The 26764-nt window shown below is 42.2% G+C and overlaps 1 protein-coding gene across 1 annotated transcript in view; it reads right to left on the reverse strand.

Annotated features, from left to right (window-relative positions):
* galnt2 (UDP-N-acetyl-alpha-D-galactosamine:polypeptide N-acetylgalactosaminyltransferase 2) overlaps positions 1 to 26764 on the reverse strand; it is a 50633-nt gene that overhangs the window by 11156 nt on the left and 12713 nt on the right. The window contains exons 2-10 of the mRNA XM_079289848.1: positions 11333 to 11420; positions 6757 to 6910; positions 3513 to 3611; positions 3356 to 3423; positions 3206 to 3271; positions 2960 to 3081; positions 1012 to 1099; positions 540 to 627; positions 137 to 240 (exon numbers count right to left, since the gene is read on the reverse strand). Coding sequence (XP_079145974.1) covers positions 137 to 240; positions 540 to 627; positions 1012 to 1099; positions 2960 to 3081; positions 3206 to 3271; positions 3356 to 3423; positions 3513 to 3611; positions 6757 to 6910; positions 11333 to 11420 — 877 coding nt within the window. The remainder of the gene's footprint in view (positions 1 to 136; positions 241 to 539; positions 628 to 1011; positions 1100 to 2959; positions 3082 to 3205; positions 3272 to 3355; positions 3424 to 3512; positions 3612 to 6756; positions 6911 to 11332; positions 11421 to 26764) is intronic.

Consider the following 26764-nt stretch of genomic DNA (forward strand, 5'->3'; position numbering starts at 1 on the left):
TTTATATTTATTATGCATCTGCTACTGTGTCTTATTTTCATCTTCTAACCACCATCGTCTGTCTGCTGTTATTCTACTGACTTCATGCTCCAGCGTGACTCATCTGAATTTGCGTTTAGACTTTAGCGGCACTCACCAAGGTTTTCTCCTCCCCATACATCCATCATCATGTCGTACTTTCCCAGGCGCTCAAAGTAATCCTTATCCATGACAAATAGACCCCCTGCTATCATTGGAGTCCTACAGGGACACACAGAGAGAGAGAGAGAGAGAGAGAGAGAGAGAGAGAGAGAGAGAGAGAGAGAGAGAGAGAGAGAGAGAGAGAGAGAGAGAGAGAGAGAGAGAGAGAGAGAGAGAGAGAGAGAGAGAGAGAGAGAGAGAGAGAGAGAGAGAGAGAGAGAGAGAGAGAGAGAGAGAGAGAGAGAGAGAGAGAGAGAGAGAGAGAGAGACAGAGTCATAGAAATAGTGGAAACTGCCAAACAAAAGTGTGTCTGTCGTGTATGATCACTAGAGTGGATGTGTGAGTGTGACTGACTTACTTAATAGGGGTGATGGGGTTGCTTTGTCTGGCTCGTCTCTGATCCAGAGTCATGTAGTCCCATTTAAACACCAAATTCCAGTCAAAACCTACAGGCATTAACACACACACACACACACAGAGAGAGGACCAAAGGACAATGCCATTATGAGCATTAGTTGCCTGATGTCACTTGTGTTCACGTGTCAGCACAGAGACTACAGCTTCTAAACCCGACACTGTATGAAGTTGTAATACTAGAATACAAAGGTCGGGACAAAAAAGTAATTGTATCAATAAAAATCCAGTTCACTCCGCCTGCAGTGTGGAAGACAGTTTATGTGCAGTAACACTAAACATGCTGGGAGTATACTTCGCGGAAGTGTTTGTGTGTGAGAAAAAGCCACAACAGCCTCAAGTGAAAACTGTTAATGAAGTGGAACAACAGATTACTGCTTCTAATACGCAACTACACGGAACAGCATGTACTGTACCTCCTTTCAGATCGGCCGAGGCGCCTACGTACTGGAAGTTGTCCATGTTGATGACATCGATGATAGGAGACACTACTCTGCTCTTGTCCTGAGAAGGAAGAACGGAGACAATGTACTAAATTTGTCCTGAACAGTCTCAGAATGGGAATAACAGGAAATGTGGCTCATTAATAAATATGTACGAAAAGTCAAAGTTTTCCATATTTTGTGTCGAGCGGAAGTAAATATTCCCCTCAACACCAATAACTCACACGTTTAGTTTACACTCTGTATTTAGTTTATCTCTGTGTTTATGAAGCAGAAGCCAGCGTTCATACAATAAATCACTCCCACTGCGTCACATCTTACAGCAGTTTAGAGAAAGGATTGCTCAAGTGACCAGAATGACAACAACAGAAACAGGCCTCAAAGGTACCGAGTTACTTTATTTATTTTGGGCTGAAACCTTTTGATATGACACATGAGGTTCCACCCACACAGACTGCATTTTTTCCTTCTTTCTGGTTTGTATTGAGTGATTCATTATTTAGAGGTACAACTAAAGCAAAGTCAATTACTTTGACAGCAAACTGTTTTAGATTTGGCTCGAGGCGTTTATTAACTAGGGAACGACAAAACACCGCGTTTGGGAGGATCAAATGCACAATCACACTATTTTCAGTCGTATCAGATGAATATTTGAAGAACCTCAATTTTAAACAGTGTCCCACTTCAGACTGAGATTCCCTCTCAAGTCAATACTGGATGACTTCACTGAAGCCATCAACTCACCATGACTCTTTTATGGAGTTTATGTTTATTCTGTCAGAGGAAATTACTGCAGGAAACGAGTGAGCGGTCGGGTGGTTTTTCTATATATCTGTGCTGACTCTGGGAATAAAACCTGACTGACGTCTTTGTGTATCATTTAGAGCTCTGACTGATGATTACTCTCTCTTTGCTGAAATAAATAAAATAACACCAGCAAGTTATGACCTACTGAATCACAGGCCTACACACTGATCACATTTTGATTTTAATAGAGGAAGGACATTTTAACCACACCTGGTCAGCAAAAGGAAATGTGAATTTTTGGAGCTGTGAAAATGTGCTTTTATACTGAAGGGGTCCAAACATTCCTGTGTTATTGAAGTCATGCGCTCCTTGTTTTTAACCAGACACTGACGGACTACCAGCTCCAGGGGAGCTGCTTTGTAGTCGACCCCGACCTCTGACCTCTATGTGAAAGTGTGAAGGAGAGAGCTAACAATATGAATTACATCATCACCAATGTGAAGCAATTTTGAGCCCTGTGATGCAGTACATCTTTAAAACACTGCAAACGACTCTTCAAGAAACTTGCATCTTGAAAGGTTTCCTTTTTGTTTTGTTCTTCGGTCAAATTACAAGACGTCACATTCTTTTAAAGGTGCAATGGTACTATGACACGACTAGCATACGGAAAATTCAATGAGTCAGTAATATGTTGATACTTTACATTAAAATATAAAAGGTGAGGACTGTTGCCATGTATTCTATCTTCACTGTCACCTTTAAAAACAAAAGTCTGAGAGGCAAAACTAAATAAATCTAAAGTTAAAGTGTTTTGATCAAGAAGGAGGTCAAATCAGTGACGTCACAAAATGGCGAGCTGCTCTACAGGGTCTGTGTTGACTGTTTATAGACTTATTGTATCACAGTCTTTGACCTTTGAACCACACCAGTCTTTAACGGTCTCTCTTAAAAAGGGCAACTTCAGTATTTTTGAACGAGAAGTCTATTTTCCCTTGTTTTTGGGGAAGTAAAAAAACAAACACGGGAAGTAAAAAGTCTAAGTTACCCTTTAACGTCTCAACATTAAAATCCTTTCATTGTTTATCTGATGGACTTGTTCATCTTTTACTTTCTTTGTATGTTCGATAATATACTTTACTGATGTATAAAGGTGTGTGTGTGTGTGTGTGTGTACCTCAGCCACTCTCTCCAGCAGCGGCTCCAGCCAGTGGTCGTTACATTCACAGTGAGAGTCCAAGAAGGTGAGGACGGGTGCCGTGGAGGCATCTGCACCACGCACCCTTGAACGCATCAGTCCTGAGGGAAAGATCAAAGATATACATTTAGAATGATTTCACCCCCAACCATTAACATGGGGGAATGACTGCATTCACGAAACATGGCCGAGATGTTTCTTTGATATAAAACTTTCTTCTTCTACCTTCTCTGCGGTCGTTTCTCAACACGCGCACTTTTTCAATCTTCCCCAGCAGCGCTCCATCCTCCGCTGAAACACACGCAAAGTATGTAATGACTCAATGAACTCATTTGGTTTGTTTAGTTCTACAATTTGTTTGCGTTAATTACTCACAATTATCACTGTAGTCGTCAACTAGAATGATCTCTTTGACCAAGTGAGAAGGACTTTTCTTCAGGACACTAAACCGAGAGGGAGACGCAATTTATAGGAAGAAAAAACATCTTGAAAATGTTTTCTTAAGTGGACAGCACACACACCATTCACCTACCTGACCACAGTCCGCAGCAGGGCAGAGCGAGCTTCATTGTGGAAGGTGATGACGACGCTGGAGGCCGGCAGGTCGGACTTCCACTGTTTATGTCTGCAGCTACACACACACACACACAAGAAAACCATCACAATTAGGGATAAAAAAGACAGAAAAAGACAGAAAAGCATAAATGCCTAAATGTGTAGAAATGAACAAACACTCCTACGCACAGGAGCGCACAGCTGAATGTGTGAGCAAAGCTGCGAGCTGGAACTGCTCCCTAAACAGATTCTCAATACATGAACACAATAAATGGGATTCAACACACACACACACACACACACACACACACACAGTGATGCTCTGCTGAAGCTGGGACTGACAGTGGGTTTTGAGAACCGTGGGGCAAAAATCCCATGGGGTCGTGTACGTGCGTGTTCACTCAGACTGCACTGAGCAAACTGTGACAAGTCTCACCAGGGTGTGTGTCTGTCTGTCTGTGTGTGTGTGTGTGTGTGTGTGTGTGTGTGTGTGTGTGTGTGTGTGTGTGTGTGTGTGTGTGTGTGTGTGTGTGTGTGTGTGTGTGTGTGTGTGTGTGTGTGTGTGTGTGTGTGTGTGTGAGAAACGACTGTCACAGCAGCACTGGCTTTAAAACCCTGAAAACAGACAATTTGAAGCTGCATCAATCTTGAATTGACACAATCCTCCTGAACATTCCTGGTGCTGGTGTGTGTGTGTTATAGCTGGAGAATTAAACCTATACGTTCTTTTCATCTTGTGTTGAAAGCAGAAATGAAGCAGCCTTGGCCTGAAAGCAAAACAAAAAGGCAGTTATTTCTCTTCTGGAAAACCTTCACAAATCAGTGCTGCTGAATGCTGTGCAAATGACTCATCGCTTCGCTACCAGATCAATAAGAGACACATCCCTCCTCTTTTAGCAGGCTAATGGCTCTAGCTGTCTCAGTTAGGTCAATATATCAGTGAGGCCAAACCACAGCCTTTACATAAATAGCCTTTGAGTCACATGGTGTGATACTGCAGGAACCAAAGAATGAACACGATGACATTTTGTTGGAGGAGCACAGTGTTGGCAGCACTTTCACTTCTTTGTGTGTAAAGTTGATTTACAGCTAAACTTCCAAATCACCAGGCCTCATATAAGGCTACCTGCTCTGCTCCATTTCATTCACAAAAATGTTCATTGAGAGCTGCATTACTTTGTCTTTATTTTAATCCATTTTGGTATCGTATCTATACTCCGAATGTTTTCTGATTAAGAAGCATGTAGCTACATATACAAACACAACACACGGCTAGAGAACTGTGTAGAAATGGACATAATGTTTCATCTTTGATGTCCGACGTGAAGCTATTGCTGCATAACGATCATGTCCTTGTTCTGTGGTTCAATGTCACAAGAATTGATGGAAATTCATGCTGTGAAAATATTACAGCAAAAAAAACTCAAACTGAAATTAATTTACGCTCATTATTATTTTATTACTTCGTCGGTGCTCGGGCCCTATTGAAAGCACTAAAGTTATTATTATTTCATGCATGGAATCGTATTTTTGGGGGCTTTATTATACTCAAAAAATCACCAAATTTGGCACGCTTATCAGGACTGGTGAACTAACTCACCACCTCCCTCCATCAACCTCACCCCTTCTCCCTCTAGCCTGTGGCCCCCTGATGAAATGACTGCAGTGTTTATATTTCCAGTATTAGTAACTGGGTGTTTACAGCAACATTTCCAGAGTGCTGTTTTTCTACTTTGTATACACCGAATGCACACAGCTCTGAAAAATATGTTAGTAATGAATTTTAAATGCAGCCTCAATACTGATAAACTCTGAGCACAATTCATTTGTTTTCCTTCAAACAGAAATCCTCAATCAACCAAGACTGAAATCTTAAAGATTGCTAAGGCTCGGCTGCACCAACGAGGATAAAACCCGTTTAAATCAAGTTCCTGACAAAACGTTAAGGGACAGACACTATCAGTTGAGTTTTATGATGCTGCTGCTGAATTTCTTCCAAGATTCCGGTCCAGAACTGAACAGGAAGTCTCTTTTTACTTTACTGTGAAAAAAGGGTTTTCCTTACATAAACCTCAACATTTTAAGACTCTGCAAGAAAAACCCCAACAACCCAAATTGCTGGTTAAAGGAATGGCCAATCCCTTACCCATCAACTACATGCCAAGGCCTGTTGATATTATAGGTTATAAATGTAGTTTTATACCAAACTTAAAACGTAGATGAGGAGCAAATCAGCACATGAACATGTTGTGCGTGTTTATTTAATATTATTTGGCCATATTGCTCCACTAATTTAGCCACAAGTTTTTCCTCAAAGACGGAGAAATTAGAGGTTTATTAATTATTTTAATCAGGCATCTCCATATTAGTAAAACTCTGTAATTTTGGTTTAAACTTGGATTTACTGAGCAGAGGTTAGTTTGTATTTGTGATACAACGCCGCAATTTGTGATAAAGCTCTGCTAAATTCAAAATCTACTCATTTTAAACATAGTTTTTCTAAACTCTATTAAAACGAATCTCAGATTAAATCCTTGCTGGTGCAACCCGGCCTAAGAGGTGTGCGGAGTCAGCAATAACACCATTGTGAATCCCCATAACCCCGAGAGGTCCTTGAGCATAAAGTTGTAAATGAGCAGAATTCAAGATGAGCTGTGGACAGATCTGATGATAGATGAACAGATCTGATGAACTGAGAAAGCTTTGTGTTTATGTTTGAAATTATAAAAACTAAAATGATGAAGTACAGGACCAGAATTAAGAGAATGATTCACTGCTGCAGGCACCAACAAAAAACAATTTCTATGATACATTGCAACTCAATTAGGAAGGCAACAAGAAAATATCGCAGACATAGAAAACAAACACACTCAGTAAAATGTTATTCTAATAAAAGGATCCAATAGATATTGTGCCATGATCAATTTTTTGTCCATTTAACAAACAGACCAATCTACAGCCATTAGGAGACGTTTCTTGTTATTTATGGAGCAGACGGTGAACAGTGCGGGTCTGCTCTGCTGCCACTTCCTGGTCATTATCTGATCGACTACAATAGAGGGAGTTTCAAAGAGATTTTATCCAGTCTGGAACCAACTGGTCAAATAGACTGACGGCAACAACCGGTATGCACACAGACAATCCCTGCAATTTCACATGCAACAATAAAGGTTGAGGAACAGAATGACGCAGACTGTAAGTGTAATGACGGAGATACATACTGGTCATGTCTCGTATCGGGCACAGCTCTGTCCATACGGAGTTTGTCGCTCTCCACCTGGTTGAACTTGTTCCTGGCGTACGGATCCTGACCAGGTCGGACCACCGTGGCTCCAACATACAGATCCTGGTCAAAATCCTGCCAGCGCACCTTACCTGGAGACACACACACACACACACACACACACACACACACACATTAAGCACACGGCCAATAAACGTCCACAGAAGTTAGATGGACACACTATTTCAGTGTCATTCATTTGTGGTTTAACTGAGTTGGAAAGACTCAGAAATTCCAGATATTCCTAAACTTAAAATAAAATCCAGACTCCATGATCACCATGAGGTCATTTGGAAAAAACAAACCGACTGTTTGGTGAACAAAAAGACATTATTGTACCATGTTGCTGACCCTAAAGTGGACATGTTCCAGGATTGATTTATACTATTTTTAGACTGTATTGTCAAATACGTAGATAATGAACCCACTGGTTTCATATTTCTTCTTTTTGTTTCAACTCTCAGATAAACACTAAATGACCAAAAAACAAATCGTACGTCTGATTTTTTACTTCAAAAAACCACATTCTTAGTGTGACAGTCTGGTGAAATACATAATAAATGAACACAGCATATCCCAAAATAAAAGCTGCCACCGAACATGAAGTTCAAACCTTCACAAAGGCTGTGTGCCTCAGGAATGAATGGGATTATACATCAGTGGGAATATGAAATGTAGGCAGCAGCCTGGCTGATGCAAGAATCCTTCACGACTGACAGGAAGGAAACCTGGCAGCTTCAAGCCGCTGCTTGACAAGGCGACAACATGGCAATGAGGGAAGCTGACATGAGATTTATGCTGCTTGTATGAGAAACTGTGCCGAAGAGAATTCAGAGGCCAAGGCCAGACTACTTTAGGAAACACAAAAGAACATTTGCTCTGCGCTGCACCGAGTTAGAAAAACTAAATCCTACTCAACTCAGTCATTTACTGCAGCCTAAAACATATAGATTTTGGAAAGCATGAGCCACTATCAAACGCACACACACTCTGAGCACAGTGTGTCTGTCTGTCCAGATTATGGAGATCATTGCGCACTAAACAGAGAAAGCCGTCATGTTTAATTTCACACTTTATCACCGACTACCGAGACACAGACACACACGAATAATAATGCAACTAATTAGCCGGGTGCAGCTGCTATGCTAATGACTTGTGTTAAGCATATGGCAGTGTGAGATTACATCTCTCAGTGTGGACGAGTGTGTGTGTGTGTGGGTGTGTGTGTGTGTGTGTGTGTGTGTGTGTGTGTGTGTGTGAGACGGGCAGAGACAGACAGACAGAGAGAAACGGAGCCTGACGAGGATCAGAGAGTGCGTGTGCATGCGTCTGTCTGTCCTGACAGCATGTGAATGTGTCTGGCATGCTAATTGGCTGAAGCTCGCTGTGATCCGCCGGCGACTGTACAGCTGAGACACCGCTGTACGTGACAGAGTGTGTGATGTCCTTGCTGATATCTATGTTTAGTGGCAGCGAGCAATTATTGGAGTGAAGATCGTGTTTCAACTTTGAGAGTGTTTCGCTGAGACTTTGAACATCTTTATCTCCCACCGTCTCTTTCAATCCTCCTTTTCTTTGTCTGCTGCTGAACCACTCAGCTGATTAACTGTCCGGCCTCTCACTGGGATTAATCATTCAGCCGTCATTCTTCCAATACTCTCTTTAGCAGGTGACTGTAGCTGGCACTTGTTGTACTGGTTGTGCTGGTGACAGGTGGGGTCTGTTGGCCTGAACAGTTTTCACTCGCCCTCTGCTTCTCGTCAGCGAGCCGTTTCCAACCACAGCTGCTGACTGCTTGTTTTTGTTTTGTTGCAACACTTTCTGGAAATCCCTTGACGCGGTCGTGTTTCCAACCGACGGTAACTGGCAGGCTCGCCCTCGATCTGTACTGAACCGTGAACCATCCGCCCAACATCTCGGAGAACACCAACGCTCAAAGTGCACAGGGTTGATCCACTCACTGAAAATGATCCAAGAAAACCTTTGAGAGCAATTTAACGCGCCGCAAACACGGCGTCATTGAGGCACGTGGTGAGAAGTGTGCCTATTCGCACCTGTAGCTACACCCAACAGTGACGTCACGGTGGCCTGGAGGACACTTCTACATCACTGCAGCAAAGTGACAAGTCAATCCATCGGAAGTCGACAAAATTAGATGTTTTTTTAGGTTACTCTGAAAGTGGATTCATTTTTTTGAATTTGACAAAACAATCCAAACACTAGAAGAGCTGAAATGATTAGTAAACCAATAGATTAGTCAATAGACAGACAATTAATCAGCAAGTATTTGATATTCAATTTATCTTTTCATATTTATTTTAACTCCACCTTCGAGTGTTGTCCCTGAGCAATACCATTAACATTTGAATTTCTGATGTGGTCGGATGTCACGTCTTACAAACTTGTTTTGATTAAGCACACGCAGGAAGTTGTGAAGGCCATTTTTCACTCTTTTCTGAGATAAAATTTAGATCAGCAGATTAATTAGTGAATGTATAAACTTTGGTTTTAGTCCCAAACACAAGGTCCATCTGCTGCCTTTGTCCAAAGCTTTCAATAGAGTTGCCACCACAAAACAAAAAGAGGAACTTTGGTCGTATAAGGCGGTGGAAGACCATCCTCCAAACTTCATTTACAGATGAAGACCATGAGATGCGGTTGATTGCTTTGGAAAAAGCTAGTAAGCGGACCTTGAGTTTATTTTTGATCTTGTTCTGTTCAGCTATATTTTTAAGGCCAAGAGGTTTAGGTGACTGGTCACGATGTGTATGACGTCAATAGCATCCATGATTGAGTTCATCATTCAGTCAACTTGTCTTGAATAAAAATGATCTAACGCTTTAAAGAGCCTTGAAAAACTCTGTGCAAAACAGTTACTCATTCAATTTAATAAGGTTTACTTGGTGCATTGCCACGTTTTAAATGTTTTTCAATGTGCCACAGTACCAGAACCTGGAGACGTGCAAATATTCTGGTGACTGCTTGAATTACAAAGAGCCTTGATGCACTTCTCAACAACCTGAGCTTTCACTCCTTCACGCTCCCTGCCACCACTTTCTTTCATGACTTTATCATCCTTCACTCTCCCATTCTCCTTCTTCTTTCTCCTCTTCTTGTGTGTGTGTGTGTGTGTGTGTGTGGCTGATGTTGTGACACGCTGCGGTTGCTGTAATCCTGTAAAGTCACCCTGAAGATGAAATGCCCCCACTTCAACATTCAAATTGGATTCCATTTCCAGCGCTGCATCAGATAAGAGAGTGTGTGTTCAGCGTTCGCAGGTCACGGGCTTGTGAGGGAGGGGCGGCTGCTTTGAGCCGGGCTGACGATGAGAGCTGAATGAGAAATCGCGGGTCAGATGCTCCGTCTGCTGGGGCTCTCCTGCTCCGCTCTACACTGCCGGAATCTGAGACAATGCTCCTCAAAGCCGGGGCGGAGACGCATAGCTGGGTTTGTGGCGAGATTAAAATGCAATACAGGAGTTATTTTGGGTAGCTCCAACATTTGAAATTTGCATCACACCACTTGCTGTGTTGAATTATCTTCTCTTTCTCTGTGGATGTTTAAACATGGTTGAAGAGTGTCCATGCTCTAGTGGTTATAAAACTATGCCACTGTTTTATCACATCTCAAAGAGGAAATGATTATGCTTGTAGGAACATGACGTGGAATGCTTTCTGGATACATCACTGTGGTGTTCAGGGTCGGCCATGCACATGATTCACAGCTGCGTATTCGTCCTTTTCCTTCTCAAGCAGAAACAATGAGGTACTGAACTGACCCGGAGGTCTGGTCAAATATCCTGACTTTGAATATGAAAAAAACATATATTTGATTCGCTCCTTCGCTTAAAATACTCAAATAAATATCCTAAAAACTCGTATCTCATCCATTTGCGTCATTAACGTCATCATGTAGTTCAGGCAGTGTGGTTGTAGATGAGACAGTTTGGTTTCCTGTGTCCGTGTCATGTGGGTTTCACCACTGCCCCGCCCCTTTAGGAGACTAGCAGCAGGTCCTGAGTCTATTGACTCCAATGGGAACAAAGATTATGACCGATTCTTTCGTTCCATTGTCACCAAAGTAAATATTGGACCCAATTTTCACACAAATATCTTCAGAACATTCTGACACTGAAATGACATTTTTCAAACACACAAATCAGAATCAGGAACATTTTTACTTTGATCAAGACCTCTCTCTGTCTCAGCAACATACTCTGCCAGGTCTCGCAACACAAGTTGGCAAACTCCTGAGATAACAAATTTTTGTAATGCTGCTAGCTGTGTAAATATCTATGCTTGGCAAAAGAAAATATAAATACGTGGTGTAAATATAACCCAATCTGCTTTCATCCATCCACACGATGTTCACAACAAAGCGAGGTGTGGGAGGCGTCCCCACTGAGGAGACAGGAAGTGTATAGCATGTCAAACTACTGGCTGAGCTTGTAATGCGTCATCTTTGTTATAGAGCATCTTTGGTTGTAGTGCATGATGGGTAGTGAAGTTTCCTACCTGGCGGCAGAGACTCCAGGCCGTGAGTCTTGTCGTCAGACAGGTGAGCTTTGCTCCTACTGGATAAGTCACTGGAGCCCCAATCATCCTGAAACAAGCAGAGCAAACACACACACACACACACACAGATAAGCAATGATGCACACAGTTTAATCTGAAAGCAAACACACAGGAGAGCAGCTGAGACACATCTCATCCGAGACACCGGAAGCTGTTGTTTTTTTAAAGATATCAATTAGAGCATTTTGGCTGTAAAATGTTCAGTATTATTTATTTATGCTACAAGTCTGCTCTCTGTTGTAGACGGGTGGAACATAAATGCACTGAATTCAGGTGGAGAAAAACCTTGTTTTAAATCTTATTTTGATGCTAATATTTGTTCATCAGCAGGAACATAGCACAACATGAAAGTGAAAGCATTTACTCTGTTAATTTATATGTGAAAGTACAGTACAAATGTTTTGCCCCTAAAATCATCCTGAACAGTCATGTTAAATAATCGTGATCTCAACATTGATGGAAATAATCGGGATCATCATTTGTCCAGCGAACGTGATTCTATCGCCGCAAGAACAGATCAAAGCGTCTGGCAGAGCACTGAATAATGAAATCAATTCATACACATGTTTGAATCTCATTCAATCATAGATTCACTCATCCACAGTCAGAGGATCAGACTGAGTACAAATACTTTGTTTCACTTCATTCACCGATTGAATCCTTGATGTGCGCAGTGACGCGCAGTCATCCCTTCTTTCACTCACTCACCCTTTCATTTGCTCCTTTTATCAGGTCTTCATTCATTCACTCCATCGGTCCTCTGAGAGAGCACAGTGCATGGCCTTCACCATTTTACACAAATGGACAGATGACCGAGCCATCGCTCCCCGTGTCCATTTATGTTCCCAGTAAAACGCCCCCGATCGATGCACTGCGAGGCCGAGTACTTAGTGCCGTTCAGCCGCTGTCCAGTCTGCTGCCCTTGACTTGAAAACTATTGTCTAACCCTATTTGCTCCGTAGTTCCCTTTCACCTTCACCCTCTCCAGAATGCTTTATTGATCGGTTGTCACGCTGTCTGCCAATGACAGTGTCACATTAGAGACCATCGCGAAAACACTATTCAACACTTCATTTCTACACCTGAGAGAAGCGATTAAGGGAACACGTTTTTTATTCATTTTGTTATGCTCGTTAAGCCTTTGCATTCACTTCTGGTTTTCTGTGACTCTCACATCGTTTCACTCTGTGCCATCCTTTCCTTTCATCTACTGTGGACGGTGCGTCAAGCTGCTTTAAAAATATCCACATTGTTCAGTGACTGGAATATAAGATTAGATTGTCCACCAACACCTACAACTACGATAAAAACCCCGACATAAAATCAATTTCTATATGTGTTCATGACAACTGAGTGAACAGTCAAATGGTAATGCTCAGTGTAGGATGAAAACTAAAGCTGGCAGTATACTCTGCTGCAGAAATACAGTTTGACAGCCTCTCAGGGAAAAACAGGACATATTTTCAAGTGAAATAAAGCTCCAAATTGCCTTTGGACTCTTGCTTCGTCGAGCTATTTTGTCTTTCTGACGTTTTACGGTCAACTCTTGTTGACGTTTCAAGGCTCTGCATTTTGAGCTGGTTATAAAATCTCCTCCCCAATCTTAATGTGTTTTCACTGCTTGAGAGTGACACGAAACACGCAGAGAGTACGCTCACATTTGCATCGTTTACGGCGGTGTGATTGTCAAATGTTGCAGGTGTAAGTAGAACACCACTGTAACATGATTGTAAGAGCCTTCAGCAATAAGACACCAAATTAAGTCAGCTAAAGTGCGTGTTTCCGTCTATCAGATCAGGTTGATCATATCCGGCATGTCCTCCGTCTCCTCTGATCCTAATCAAGCTTCCTCTGCTTCTTAACAGAGTCTACACTTCAGCCAGCATCCAGTAGTTTATCTACACCTGTGGTTTTCCTGCGGAGGCATTTAAAACATGTCTATAGGCCAGAATAGCAATCCTGCAGCTGGCACACTTGCATGTAATTAATGTTATTAGTAACACCCGTGTTCGACAAGTCAGAGTGTTCTCTATTAAAGAAGCGCGTCAGCTACATGGCAGCACTGCATCATTTGAATTCAGCATTTGGGTCTGAACTTATAGTTAAGCCATAATAAGTTTACTTCCATTACCAGCTCTGTGTAACGTCTGATAGGTACGATAGTTTGAGCAGCTGCTCTCAATTTACAATAAATTTATGAGAACATTTAGATGAGAACATTTAGATGAGAACATTTAGATGAGAACATTTAGATGACAGACAGCTGGCTGAACAAGCCTGTTGAATATCGCCAACTTTATTTGGTCTCAATACTCAGTGGTACAGTGATGCCTTGCACACAACTTTCTCTTCAGTTTCTTTTTCTCTTGACTGCCCAGATTTAAAACATCATATGAATATGTTAAAAATGTTAATGAACTAAATTTCATTTGGGAAATAAAAATCAGTTTCGAGTCCCACACCTTTCGTTTGCATGTATCCTCAATGAAGAGCTGGGAAGAGATCGACGAGTAATTTCCCCCCCTGTGCTTATAAATGCCAAATATTTATTTTATGACTGCAGCTCTATGTTCCACTTTTAACTACAGAAATTCATCATATGGCTTTTTTTCCATTTAATGACCAGACTGGTAAGAAGAACACGGTGACGACAGTAACACGAAACTGGAGCTCAACACGACGGAATAAAAGTAAAGAGCAAATTGAAAGAAAAAAAAAAGGTAATGTGAGAGAAATTACATCTGCATCCGTGCTGCTGGCTTCCCATATAACGCCTCCTGTGATTTATGGGTATTGTAGTCCATCACTGATCGTATCGAGAAAGAAAGCATTAGCTTTTTAGAAGACGACAGCAATGCAGTGCCTTATCAGTATGCGCGATTGATCAACAAATGGTTGCTGCAATAAATATGACTGATCACTGATTGAAACGTAATATAAAAGGGTAAGTAGAGAGCGGTAGGAGAGATGTCTTTATAACTCGCATCACGTGAATGGCTTTGAAAACCTCTTAGTGATAATGGTCCCAACCGGTATCCGCCTCTCCTCCAAACACAAACATGATTGATTAAAACGGTGCACACACACAAAAAGAGACAAAAAACACACACCCTGAGCTACAAACAGAGATACTGGAAAACTAAGACAGCACAGTGTTTTCAGCGTTAACCCCTTAACATCCAGGTTCCCCATTTGTTCCCCTTCAGGTGTCTGACGGCTTCATTCATTCTGTAGCACCTTTATGGCTGAGCAATATATCAACACCCAACGTATCCTCATACAGCAGTTTGTGTGATCTACCAAAAATGACTCCTCATTTTTGTGCATTTTCGTATGAAAGTCAACTCCATCTGTCAGTTTCCGCTCGTTACATGCATACAGTCTTTTCAAAATAAACTTCCGTCTTCACAGGAAAGAACTTAGTTCGGTTTAGGAGATCGTTGTTTGGGTTAAACGAACTACGGAAGTGCTGTTACCGAAGTACGCAAGCTACGGGACGATTGAATAAACATTGAACTTACCAGACGGTTCTAGCTGTTCTATTATTTATCTTTACCCACTTTGTAATAGTAGCCACATATATGATGATAATTTATCAAAAATGTTATTGTGAAAATATTTTGTAGAAGCACCAGCTGTCAATCCCACAATATCATCACATTCTCGATATCAAGATATTTGATCTTCTCCATGTCCCCCAGCCCTGATCACCGTCTTCTAGCTCTTCATTGAAGTTATTCAAAGAGGACTCCACGTCTGTGATGAACACAGTTTGTCTGCACAGCATTAGTTTGTGATGACCGACCCATCAGCTGGTCAGTGTTTAAATGAATAGTTAGACATTTTGGGGAAATACGCCTACTTGTTTGTTTACAGCGTGATGATTAGATTGATACAACTCTCATGACTGTGCGGTGAACATGAAGCTACATCCAGCCGCTTAGCTTAGCATGATAGCTTGAACTGGGGGGAAACAGTCAGCCTAGCTCTGAACATTTCATTTTCCTTTTCTCCCTCCTGAGTCCTTCCCCGTCTGTATCTTTCTCCTCATCTCTCCGTCCCTCTATCTGTACCCCATTCCTTGCTTCTCTCTGTCTTTCACAGCTTTTTGTCCCTTTGGCAACCGTTTGCCGAGTATGTCATCTAACAGATGGTCATGACACATACAGGCAAATAGACACACTTCATACACACATTGAATTTCAAAAAACCACACACAAAGACCCACTCATGCTCATTCAAAGGACAGTCGAGTCGTCTGTCACTGTGGTGTAAAGCCAGTTTCTGTCCAGCTCTGTGGTCAGTGAGAGAAGAGCTGAAGCCAATCTCAGAAATGCTCCACTGCGAAAAGATAATGTTATAAAAGGCATGTAGAGGGTGGCTTTAACTATCCGTGTGAGGTTAGGTATAGCTCCTTTTCATTTGGTTATCTTTTAGTCTTGTTTAATCTGCATTTTTTTAGGATTTTCTCCGCTGGCGGTTGGTTTGTTTTTCTGGTTTGAGCCACCTGACAACCCTGGTGGGTGTTCCTGTCCCTGTGGTGTGTGTTTATCTTTAGCTTTGTTGTTGGTTTATGTACGGCAGCATCTTACTGAACACGGTGCACTCAAGACAATTTTGGGGCTTTTTATGTCCTGCTGCTTCACAGGGTGAAATTAAACTAAAGGGGCCAGTGAGAAAATGTTGCCTGAGAGGTCGTGAGCGACATGCTGCATGTCAAAGCACCTGCAGTCAACTAACTATGAACGGTGAGCACACACTGAGGCCGTCAGAAGCCATTTCAACATTCAAATTCCAGTGGGATCATGTCAAAAGAGCCTTCCTCTTGCACACGTCAAAAATAGCTATTACTATTTTGCATTTTACTCCCGACTGTACGCCTCTCTGGCTCTACGTGTCCTGACTTCATATGAACTCTGAAGAGAACAGAGTGCTGCTCCTCCAATGTCTTAAAGAATAAATTACAGACTCGAATCATTCAAGAATTTACATTCACGGAAAAGACTATCAATCCACATAATTCATGTATATTTAACATAAAATATACATGAATTACACCAGCCAAATGAACATTTTATCCCAACTGAAGGACGTACACAGGCTGTCACACCTGCTTCTCTGTTAATGAGATGGACTTTAAACCCCCAACAGATCAGACCGTGCGTGCGCGTGCGTGCGCGTGCGTGCGTGCGCCAACCAGTGTCAGCTCATATTTATGTATGTGGGGTTTTTGAGCTCACATGCATTAGTGTGTCATTCTGGTCACACGCACGGGTATCAGTCTGTGTGTTTGATCCAGTCTTGGTCAATCCTCTAATAGTCAAGAGTATAATCCACAGTAATCTGATCACATGCACCGATAGATTAACTCAAGGAATCCAGCGCACACGCACACGCACACACACACACACACACACACACACACACACACACACACACACACACACACACACACACACACAGCCCCCAACATGTATAAATACGATTCAAACACTCAGCATTTGAACCGTGCCTGAAGAAAACATCTTTACTCTCCATTTGTGATTAAACACAAGTTAACTTCGGAATTTTTCCAACGAAAAAAACAACCTCAAACGGTTTGCTTTTACAGCGTAAATTCAGATGAAACCATTTTTCTAAAGAAAATGAGCAGTGCCAATGATCCGATTTGCTCCGTGGGCTTAATTCATCACAGCGTCCCACCAAGAAACAACAACACAGTCGGCTGCAGGGCATCATCATCAGGAGCAATGAAACACAGTGATGGGCGGCAGCACACAGTGATGAAACAATATGCTGCTGAAGGTAGTCATTATTTAAAACCCTGCTTAAATGAACTCTCTCGGTTTTGTATTACACTCCGAGGCTACATCTTGTGTTGGTTGTACGCCCGGAGACTTGAAAACAGGAAGCGCCTTCTATTCATTAACTGTGCTGAACAAAATTAAATTAGTTAGTAAATGAAACTAATTTACTACGAAAGAAGATTCGGAGTCTATAGCCACTCGCAGGCTTTTAGCCACATGGCGGCCTACAGCAGCACCTGTCCTGCTGAAGTGCCCCTAAGCAAGACACTGAATCACTCAACTGCAGTTATGGCTGAGAATAAAATATTCATTCATATTAATAATTTATTTATATCCAGTAATAACCACAGTCTATGCTCGAATGTAAATTTAAAGTCGATTTTATCATCAGCCGAAGGCTGCTTATAAACCTCTTCAGACTTGACCTGGAAATTAACTCGTTCTGTTGTTGAACTTCAAAGATAAGAACAAAAGGTGTCGTCAACCAACAAATAACCAGAAGATAACAGCAGGGAGATCACAGACAAACGCATCATTTGTTTCTCCATAAAGTCACGTGGACACATTTCATTCTGGTAACATAAAGAATATTTCTCTGCAGTCGGAATCCATCATACAAAACCTCGAAATTTAGATTTGAGTTGTTGCACAGACCAAGTCCACAGGCTTGCTAGCAGCTCTGTGAGACTTTATTTAGGCAGCGCAGAGATTTGAGCATGAAGTTTGGCAGTACCATGTTCACCATCCTAGTTTAGCGTGTTAGCTAGCATTGTGCTAATGAGCACGAAACACAAAGTAGAGACCGCATGGCGAAAACTTAAGAATACGTACCGTATACCAAGGTGCATTCTTCATGAATAGCAATAAAAAACGTTTCTTGTAGTTTACGCAGGCCTGCGTAGATGTGAATGAGTCAGCGTCCCATGGCCAATCACTACAAACAAAGACCGCTGTGTTTGCTAGAACACAAACCAACAAGTTGGAAAACCAAAATTAGATTTCAACACGTCAGCTCGGTCTCCGGTACAATCGCACCAACCCTCAATGTATAAGCAGGGAAACAAAGTTGGGGACGTGGTATGTATTTTGTACAAAAATGTGAAATCATCATCTGCAATAGACTAATTTAGAGCGTTTAGTTACGTTGTAACCGTGTTAACACAGAAGAAGAAGGAATCTAGAAGTCACATTTTTTTTCTCCTCTTTAATCAAAAGACTGTGTGTGTGTGTGTGTGTGTGTGTGTGTGGCCCGAAGACAGACAGACAGACACACACACACACACACACACACACACACACACACACACACAGTCTTCTGGCGGTAGTTCAACATGAAAGGATTGAAAGAAGCTTGTTGCAGAAAACAAGTCTTTAAAAAACAACCACCATAAACTGAGATGTCATTCCTCAGGAGGAGAGCCAGGCTGTAAGAGGAGGGAGGACACAGATGGAGGGTTTTTGGCATTTGCGATCATTTGCTTTTGCGTCCCAGCAGAGCTTCTCAGCAAAGCGGTGTCGAAGTTGAACCTGTTTTTGTTCCTCTGAGGCAGCAAACTGTCAAATTACATATGACTGAACTTTTGACCTGCGAGCACACCTCCTCCCAACATCTCCTAACTTCATTTCATTTTAATCTCATCTCCTCCTTCGTCATCTGGTGGCATCTCCTCCCGTCTACTCTGCCCCCTCGCTGCTTCTCCCCTCCACATGACAACATCTCCCACTGATCAGAATCTCATATCACGCTTTTTACTCTCCTCTTCCTCCCTCTGTCACAAACTTAACATTTTGAATTTCAGTCAGTTTCAGTGTCGTTTTCCTCAGTTCTGCATTACCCGAGCTCCTCTCTATTCACCACCGACGGCACCCACAAAGAGCTGGAGGCCTCGCTCATGAAAAATGCACAACTTAATTTAACCATATGGTCCAACATCTCAAAGGACTTCCAGTGGGACCATGATGCTTTGGGTTAAAGCCTTTAAATAAAGTGAAAACACCTCATCTTCCGCGTGCCAGCTTTTCAGGAACTGAGACTCAGCTTGAATTTATCGAACTGCTTTTACTAAATACTGCTGAAGGGAAATACTATTGGGGACATTTTGGCTGATTAAACTCTCACCATAGCTGGTTGGCAGACATGCAGGAACATCCTTGTACAACAGTAAGAGAGATAGAGATTTGAAAAGGACCACAGAGATAAGGAAGCAGAGCTTAAGGATGCAATAGACCATAGACCATGTGGTCTTTCACCTGACATTAAAAACAACAATAAACATGTTATGGAGTCAAGACCTTAAAACAAACAATATTAAAAACGGCATTACGGTCTTTCTAGGCTGTAAGAAATCACATTTAATGACGTATAGTCTGTTAGTTCTGGGTGTCCCCATCGACAACAGACTGAACTGGAAGACCAACATCAAGGCCGTGTACAAGAAGGGGATGAGTCGACTCTTTCTTGAGGAAACTTCGATCCTTCAACGTGTGCAGCAAGATGCTGGAGATGTTCTTCCATTCTGTTGTGGCCAGTGCACTTCACTTCTCCGTAGTCAGTTTGTTTCGTTTACCTAGTTGTTCATTTAATACCACTCTATTCATACTGTGCATTTTTATTTTTATTCTATTTTATCTTGTTTTTTATTAATCTATTCCTTCAAATTCAATATCTGCTGTGTTATTTTATTGTACTGTATATATTGTGCATTCCATACGTTATATTTTACTCTGTAAATTGCTGCTGCTTCAAACTAATTTCCCCCTGGGGATGAATACAGTTTATATCTATCTATCTATCTGAGTTGCAACTGATTCCTCCAGAGCAGCGGTTCCCAAACTTTTTAGGCCGCGCACCCCCTTCTACATCCCGACCGGGTTCACGCACCCCCAATCCCCCACACCTTAAACAAACAAAAAAAAGAAGCAACAGAGCCTATTTATAGCCGCATAGAAATCGGACCAATGAGAGAACAGTTTGCTCGCGCGTGGCGTTAGTTTACAAGATTTAGTCCGCTGTTAAATGTTGCAGTGAGAGCACAAACCGAACAAAGGGGAAACTGCAACATAGTATCATATTAATCCCTGAATCAGAACAAAGCAAACGAACTGAAGGTGTGAAAACGCCCTGAAACACTGCAACAACGTTTCAATCACTTTCAGTTACACAAGGCGTCACTTTTAAAGAGCAATCAGGATGAGAGGACACACGCACAGGCTCAGAGGCAGATTGCATCACATTTAATTTACAATTATTACACCATTAGACCACCATTACATTTGTCCACTCGCGCACCCCCTAGAGGAGGTGCGCGAGCTGCCTCACGTTGGGAATCCCTGCTCCAGAGGAAACAAGTTAATTATCAGAATACAGTTTTCTCTGACGTCATTACTTTAGAGGAGGTGTAAATGCTTTCTTCTGAGATTCCTTACAATTGCACAGAGCATATAAATAGAAAAATAAATAAATCTTTGTCTCCACACATATTTATGTATTTAAAAGGGAAAACAGTGCATGGTAGTGACATCAACCATCCAGCATTAAGCTGTCAAATCATTGGTTGTAACTTTACAAACGTAAACGTCAGTACAATGACATTTCTACTATTATAAAACATTAAAAAATAAAGAATTCATGCTAACTGTATGAAGGAGGACACACGGAGCGAGGACAGGATAAAGTACAGTGACAATATAAAAACAGTGTTGCTCGCCGACTGCCTATCTCTACGACGTTTAATAAGCCGCGCCCGAGAACCGAAGTTATCAAAACATCACAGAAGTGTGCGCGTCTCTCACACACGCACACACACATCGCTGTATCCACGGCTGTAGGCAATGCCTGCTCTGCTTCAAACACGTGGAGGAGTTGATTCGGCTTACTTTAAAATAATGAAACTTCTAGAAAAGAGAGAGAGGGGAGAGAGAACAAAAAGAAGAGAGGAGGAGGGGCTGTTTGTACAATCCACAAGACTTCAACCCCGAAGCCCCGCCGACTTCACTCAGACTGCACTGAGCAAACTGTGACAAGTCTCACCAGGGTGTGTGTCTGTGTGTGTGCGTGTGTGTGTGTGTGTGTGTGTGTGTGTGTGTGTGTGTGTGTGTAAGAGAGAGAGAGTGAGGGAGACTTGGGGGATGTGAGTCGGCTCAATGAGGCAATTGTGTGTGCTGGCCCCCTTCCCAAAACCCCATCTGCAACCTACACACACACATATTCGCACTCACATTCCCCCACACACACAAACTCCAACCTAAAGTCAGACCACACACACACACACACACACACATACACACACACACACACACACATACACACACACACACACACAGCAAAAATCTAACTAATTATCTTTCGTTGCTGGGTGAAGTGGGTGACATCTGAATCAGCCCAAATGAAGATGTCTAATAGGAGACTCTCTCTTCAGCTGCAGCAAACTGATGAACGGGCAAAACTTAAACCACAACATCAACATTCAGGAAACATTTAAATATTCTGTTAAAGCAACAGGTGGACAAGATGCATGTGCACTGTTGGTGCTCAGGTAACGTCCACATTTCTCAGGAGGAAAGTCAAGTTTTAAGCATTTGAGCCGTCTGCTGCAGTGATTCTGCACAGCTGCAGCTTAACGACACTGTGTGTGTGTGTGTTGACTACTACGGTTCCACACAGGGAAGCTCTAGTTGGTTAGTTGCAACAATTTTGATAATTGATTAATTGTTTAAGTAATTTTTCAGGCAAATATGCCAAACACTTCATCATCGCAGCGTCCTGTAAGAATCTGCTGATTTTCATTGCCTCATTATGCGATAGTACATTTTATGTTATGGGGTTTCGGACTGAAAAATAAAGACACTTGGGCGGTGTGGCTCTGCTCGAGTGACGCTCTGAAACTAATCTGAGACACAGATCAAAGTATTGAAACAATCACAATAGAATTCACATGCGACTGAATGCTAATACAGGAGGAGTTACTTCCTGAACGCAGGTAGCAGGAAAGTAGCACGGAATGGCGACAAATGTTTACGTTAACGAAGTATTGAGAAGGAGATTGTGGACAAACGTGATTGGAGGATAAATACAATAATGTGACTAAACAATTATTTCCGTCTTTGAAGGATCCATTAATCACTCATCAACAATTGTTTGATGCAGCTGTATTGTACAAATTAATTAATTACAGATTTTCATTATCCACCAAGCAATTATGTTTTTAATTAATTAATTGTCTTGCAAAGTCTTCAAATTGCTTTTGTCTAAAATATATTTAATTGACAATTATAGAAATTAAAAAAGCAACAAATGGGAGAATCAGTCAAGATGCTTTAAGCTTAGCAAGAGTGTGAGTAGAAGACAATATAGCTTAAAGCTACACAGTGTTTAATGATGATGGTTGACTGTGATCAATGCACCTCTACCAACCGTCCGTTCAACCGTGTCTGCCTGTCAGTGCCGGTCCAACAGACGCTGTAAACTGAACTCAGGTTCACGACGTCCGTTACATCTTTTGCTGTAGCACAGTAGTAGTGCCATCGAGGACTCACACACACACACGTCTTTTCATGATGAGAGACAAGGGTCAGAGACTGGAGCTTCTATGTTTCTGGACTGCAGAAGGACATGAAAGAGCATCAAAAGCGGGCGATAAAAAGTGCAGAAAATAAAGCTGGAGAGTACACTTGATTCACAGTGGATGACAGGAGCAGTGAATGAATGAATGAATGAATTTTATTTATATAGCGCTTTTCACAGACAGTACTATCACAAAGTGCTTAACAGAGCAGACATTTAAAAGCATAAAAAACACAATGTGACCCTAGAGTCAATAAATTATCTACACAGAGTGAATAAAAAATGTTAAAGAATAAAATTAAAATAAAATAAAAATGTAAAACAAATTTTAAGAGCAGGTCTAGGACATGGGTTTACTTTTACACAAACGCCAGCCTAAACAGGTGGGTTTTGAGCTGGCTTTTAAAAGTATCCACAGTATCTGCGAGGTGCAGAGTAGCAGGCAGAGCATTCCAGAGCCTCGGGGCCACTGCCTCAAAGGCTCGGTCACCACGGGTCTTAAATCGTGTGCGTGGGACAGAAGACCTAGAGCGTTTGACCTGAGAGTGCGGGCGGGTGAATAGGGGCGAAGTAGATCAGCTACATAAGCCGGAGCCTGACCGTGAAGTGCTCTGTAAGTGATGGTGAGAATTTTGAAGTGTATCCGAGATGCTACAGGAAGCCAGTGGAGAGATCGGAGTACGGGGGTGATGTGAGACCGTCTGTTTGTCCTGGTGAGTAATCTGGCGGCAGCATTTTGGATGACCTGCAGACGGTTAAGAGCAGATACACTGAGTGATGTGAAAAGTGAGTTGCAGTAGTCAATGCGAGAGGAGATAAATGTGTGTATGATCATTTCTAATTCAGGCGTTGATAATACAGATCTCAGTTTACTGATATTTCTTAGATGGAAGAAACATGACCTGGACAGCTGCTTAACATGAGGGTCAAATGACATGGAGCGATCAAAGAAAATCCCAAGAGAAGAGATCTGTGAGAAACAAGAGGGCGGATGAACAAGTAAAGCAGGGCGATGGGACGCGCCACTAGACTCAACAAGTCGTCTCTGTTATCATGTAAAACTATGTGGTCTTCATTCCTCTGCGTGGATTTAAAGATGACCCTTTATGTGCCGACTTAGCAGAACTCAAGGGAGCCGCAACACGCGATACAGTCAAAAACTGACATCTGTCGAAAAACAATCTCTTCAAAATGTCAGATTTTCACTCGGCGCTGATGATTACATTCAGCATTGTGAAAGCTTGCGTATTCCCCACTGCTAGTCAGCGGGAGTTAGAGAATTCATTTGAAGAAATGGCTCCGGATAATGGGAAAGTTCAGATATCATTTTCAGAGGAGGGGAAGGCGCTGTTGGAGACACCGAAAGAGGGAAGGCAAGAGGGAGACGGAGAGAAAGACGGCGATGGTGAGAGATGAAGCTGGGCGGGACGATGGAGTGAAGTGCTGAATCATGTGTGTGTGTGTGTGTCAGCAGAGAGGAAAAGTAGGCCAGGGTGGAGGGGTGCAGAGGGTGGGGATGTTAAAATCCCCAATTCAGTTGTACAAACTCTTTCATCAACCACTTGCTTCCTCCCTTTTCTTTCCCTACACCTCCTCTTCCTCCCTGCTTCCTTTAACAGTAAATGACTGTCCCCACCAAGAATGCTCCTTCTCCCTGTTAGACGACCTGCATATCGTGGACTGCTACACGGAAACGATTGTGACTTGTGAAAATTGCAGCTTGTGAATTTTTGCTCTCAAAAAGGAAAATCGTTTTAGTAAGAAGTGGATGAATTTACAGTAAGACCACCCCAAACAATGCTGAGGTCATTATTGTTGCAGTCCTGATAGCCACTGAAATCGCAACACAGCACATGTCACCTCATAGCATAGGAGTGTGTGCGTGTGTGTGTGTGTGTGTGTGTGTGTGTGTGTCCGAACAGGAAGGCGCTTTAGGTCTATAAATATTTTCTTTGCCATACAAGGAGAAAACTTTTCTGTAAGTCAGCAGAAGAAGGTATGAGTTTTCGTGAATGGGTATCACATATGTATGTGCGCAGTATAGAGGTGGGTAATGTGTGTGTGTGTGTGTAGGTTGAACCAAAGCCAAGATGTCTGCAGTGTGTTGTTGTGCGTGTGCTGCATAAATCTTTGTGTATATTCGACGTAAAGACATGCACATGTCACCTTTGCTGTGGTGGCCCGTTCTCGATTCCTCTTCCTCTGTGCTGAGCCACGTTACGGGGCTCCGTTTCTGACTCACACGTTAAACCGTCTAAATAATGACTCTTGCAGGCGCTGCTTTCTTTGCCGTCACTTGATTGATTTTATTTTCTCTTTTGACAAATTGAACAGCAAAATATAATCTGTTAAACGTGAGGTCAAAGACTGTTCCGATGCCCCGTTCCACACGAAGGAAAACACAACTCGAGACTCAGTCCCACCCCTTCCTCTTATACCAGGTGATCCTCATCTGGTTGATCACGGACGTTCCTAAAGAAAAGTAATTATACAGAATCCAAAATGTAACCTTCGTTCATAAATTAAAGGAATCACAGAAATGTATTCGCAAAAATGAGACATTATGATTTGTAATCAAAACTAAAAATATGGCTCTAACATTTGCTCTATATCTTTTTTAAAACTCTGTACACACACTCCTTGTTATACACACACGAGGTATTACATGAAGCACACAAGCCGCTTGATTCACACTACGGTTGTGTATTAATGCATGTCTGTTTGAACATTAACCAGAATCGGCCTGTCGACAATAACGTCCTCTCACAGTACCAAAGCAGCCTTTCTGTCATTACACAGCTATTACACAACGCAGAGCGCCGGATGACCTCAGCAGGTCAAATCAGATCAAATCCAACATTAATGTACAGCGACAGAGACATGACAGAGACAAACAACAACCTGCTGCATGAAGTCCTGAGGAGATCAAGATTGAAATGAAAGCATATTCAACCAAAGTCCTTTTTTTTTTTAAATCCCTCTCTGAGCTAAATCACAGTCACTCACTCATTAAAGGGGAAGTCCGGGGATTTAGTATTGCACTTTGACAAATTTGGCTGGACTGACCAGACACGGTGGTCCCATCAAAGCAGCAGAGTCAGCGATACCCTGACGTATTGTTCCGGCACGATGCTACGTGACGCACATTAAGGGTTCCAACAATCATCAACTCTGGTTTGAGAGTTTGAAAGAAAGACTGAACAAGAAACAGGTTGTTTTGAAATAGTAACAACTATACCATGTTCTCTTCCCACACAGGATCACGACACCATCTCAGCTTGAACACCTTTAAAATTCCCAAACATGTTAATCAGGCTAACGTTACACAAAGGGGAGCTACATTTTTTACAAGGATAATCACACACGCCGACTCTTGTTCTGGAACTGTGACGGCGCACAATGGGGAGAATTTTCCTGTAATGGGATACAGGCCCTTTGAAACAAATTGCTACTCTCATCATGCAGCTCTCCCCGGGGAAAGAAGTCGTCTCATTTTGAGTTACGACCATCGTTTCAGTAACCAGACAGTGACACACTACAGACCTTAATCAAGCCATTTTTATGAGCCGCTCTGACAGTTTAGAGGCGTGTGCCGTTTTAGGATGTGTTGGTCACAGTTGGTTTCAGTTACTCAAACATTTGGCCATCGTCCATTTCAAAAAGCTGCTGGAAGCGTCCCGATCATTTCATCACATCTGTGACATGCAAACATCAAGCCAAACTTAATTGAAGCAGCTGCTGATGCTGCGTCACATCCAGAGGTGTGAACATTGCAGCACACTGAAGGGCATGACAACTCTGCTGAGAAAAGTCGGTCCAATGACACCCAAAATGATAAACCTGCATCTCCCGTTCATCCGTCAAGTTGTCAAAGAGTAAGACTCAATCTGATGATGTGATGTCAAAGCTTCTGTGCCAGTAAAGGACCACGATGTCCGCTAGGGTTTGCATTCAGCCCAACATTTTTGACGAATGAGGACATGTACTTCTTGCAATGAATAA

This window comes from Melanostigma gelatinosum, assembly GCF_949748355.1.
Source record: "Melanostigma gelatinosum genome assembly, chromosome: 2".
NCBI lineage: Eukaryota > Metazoa > Chordata > Actinopteri > Perciformes > Zoarcidae > Melanostigma > Melanostigma gelatinosum.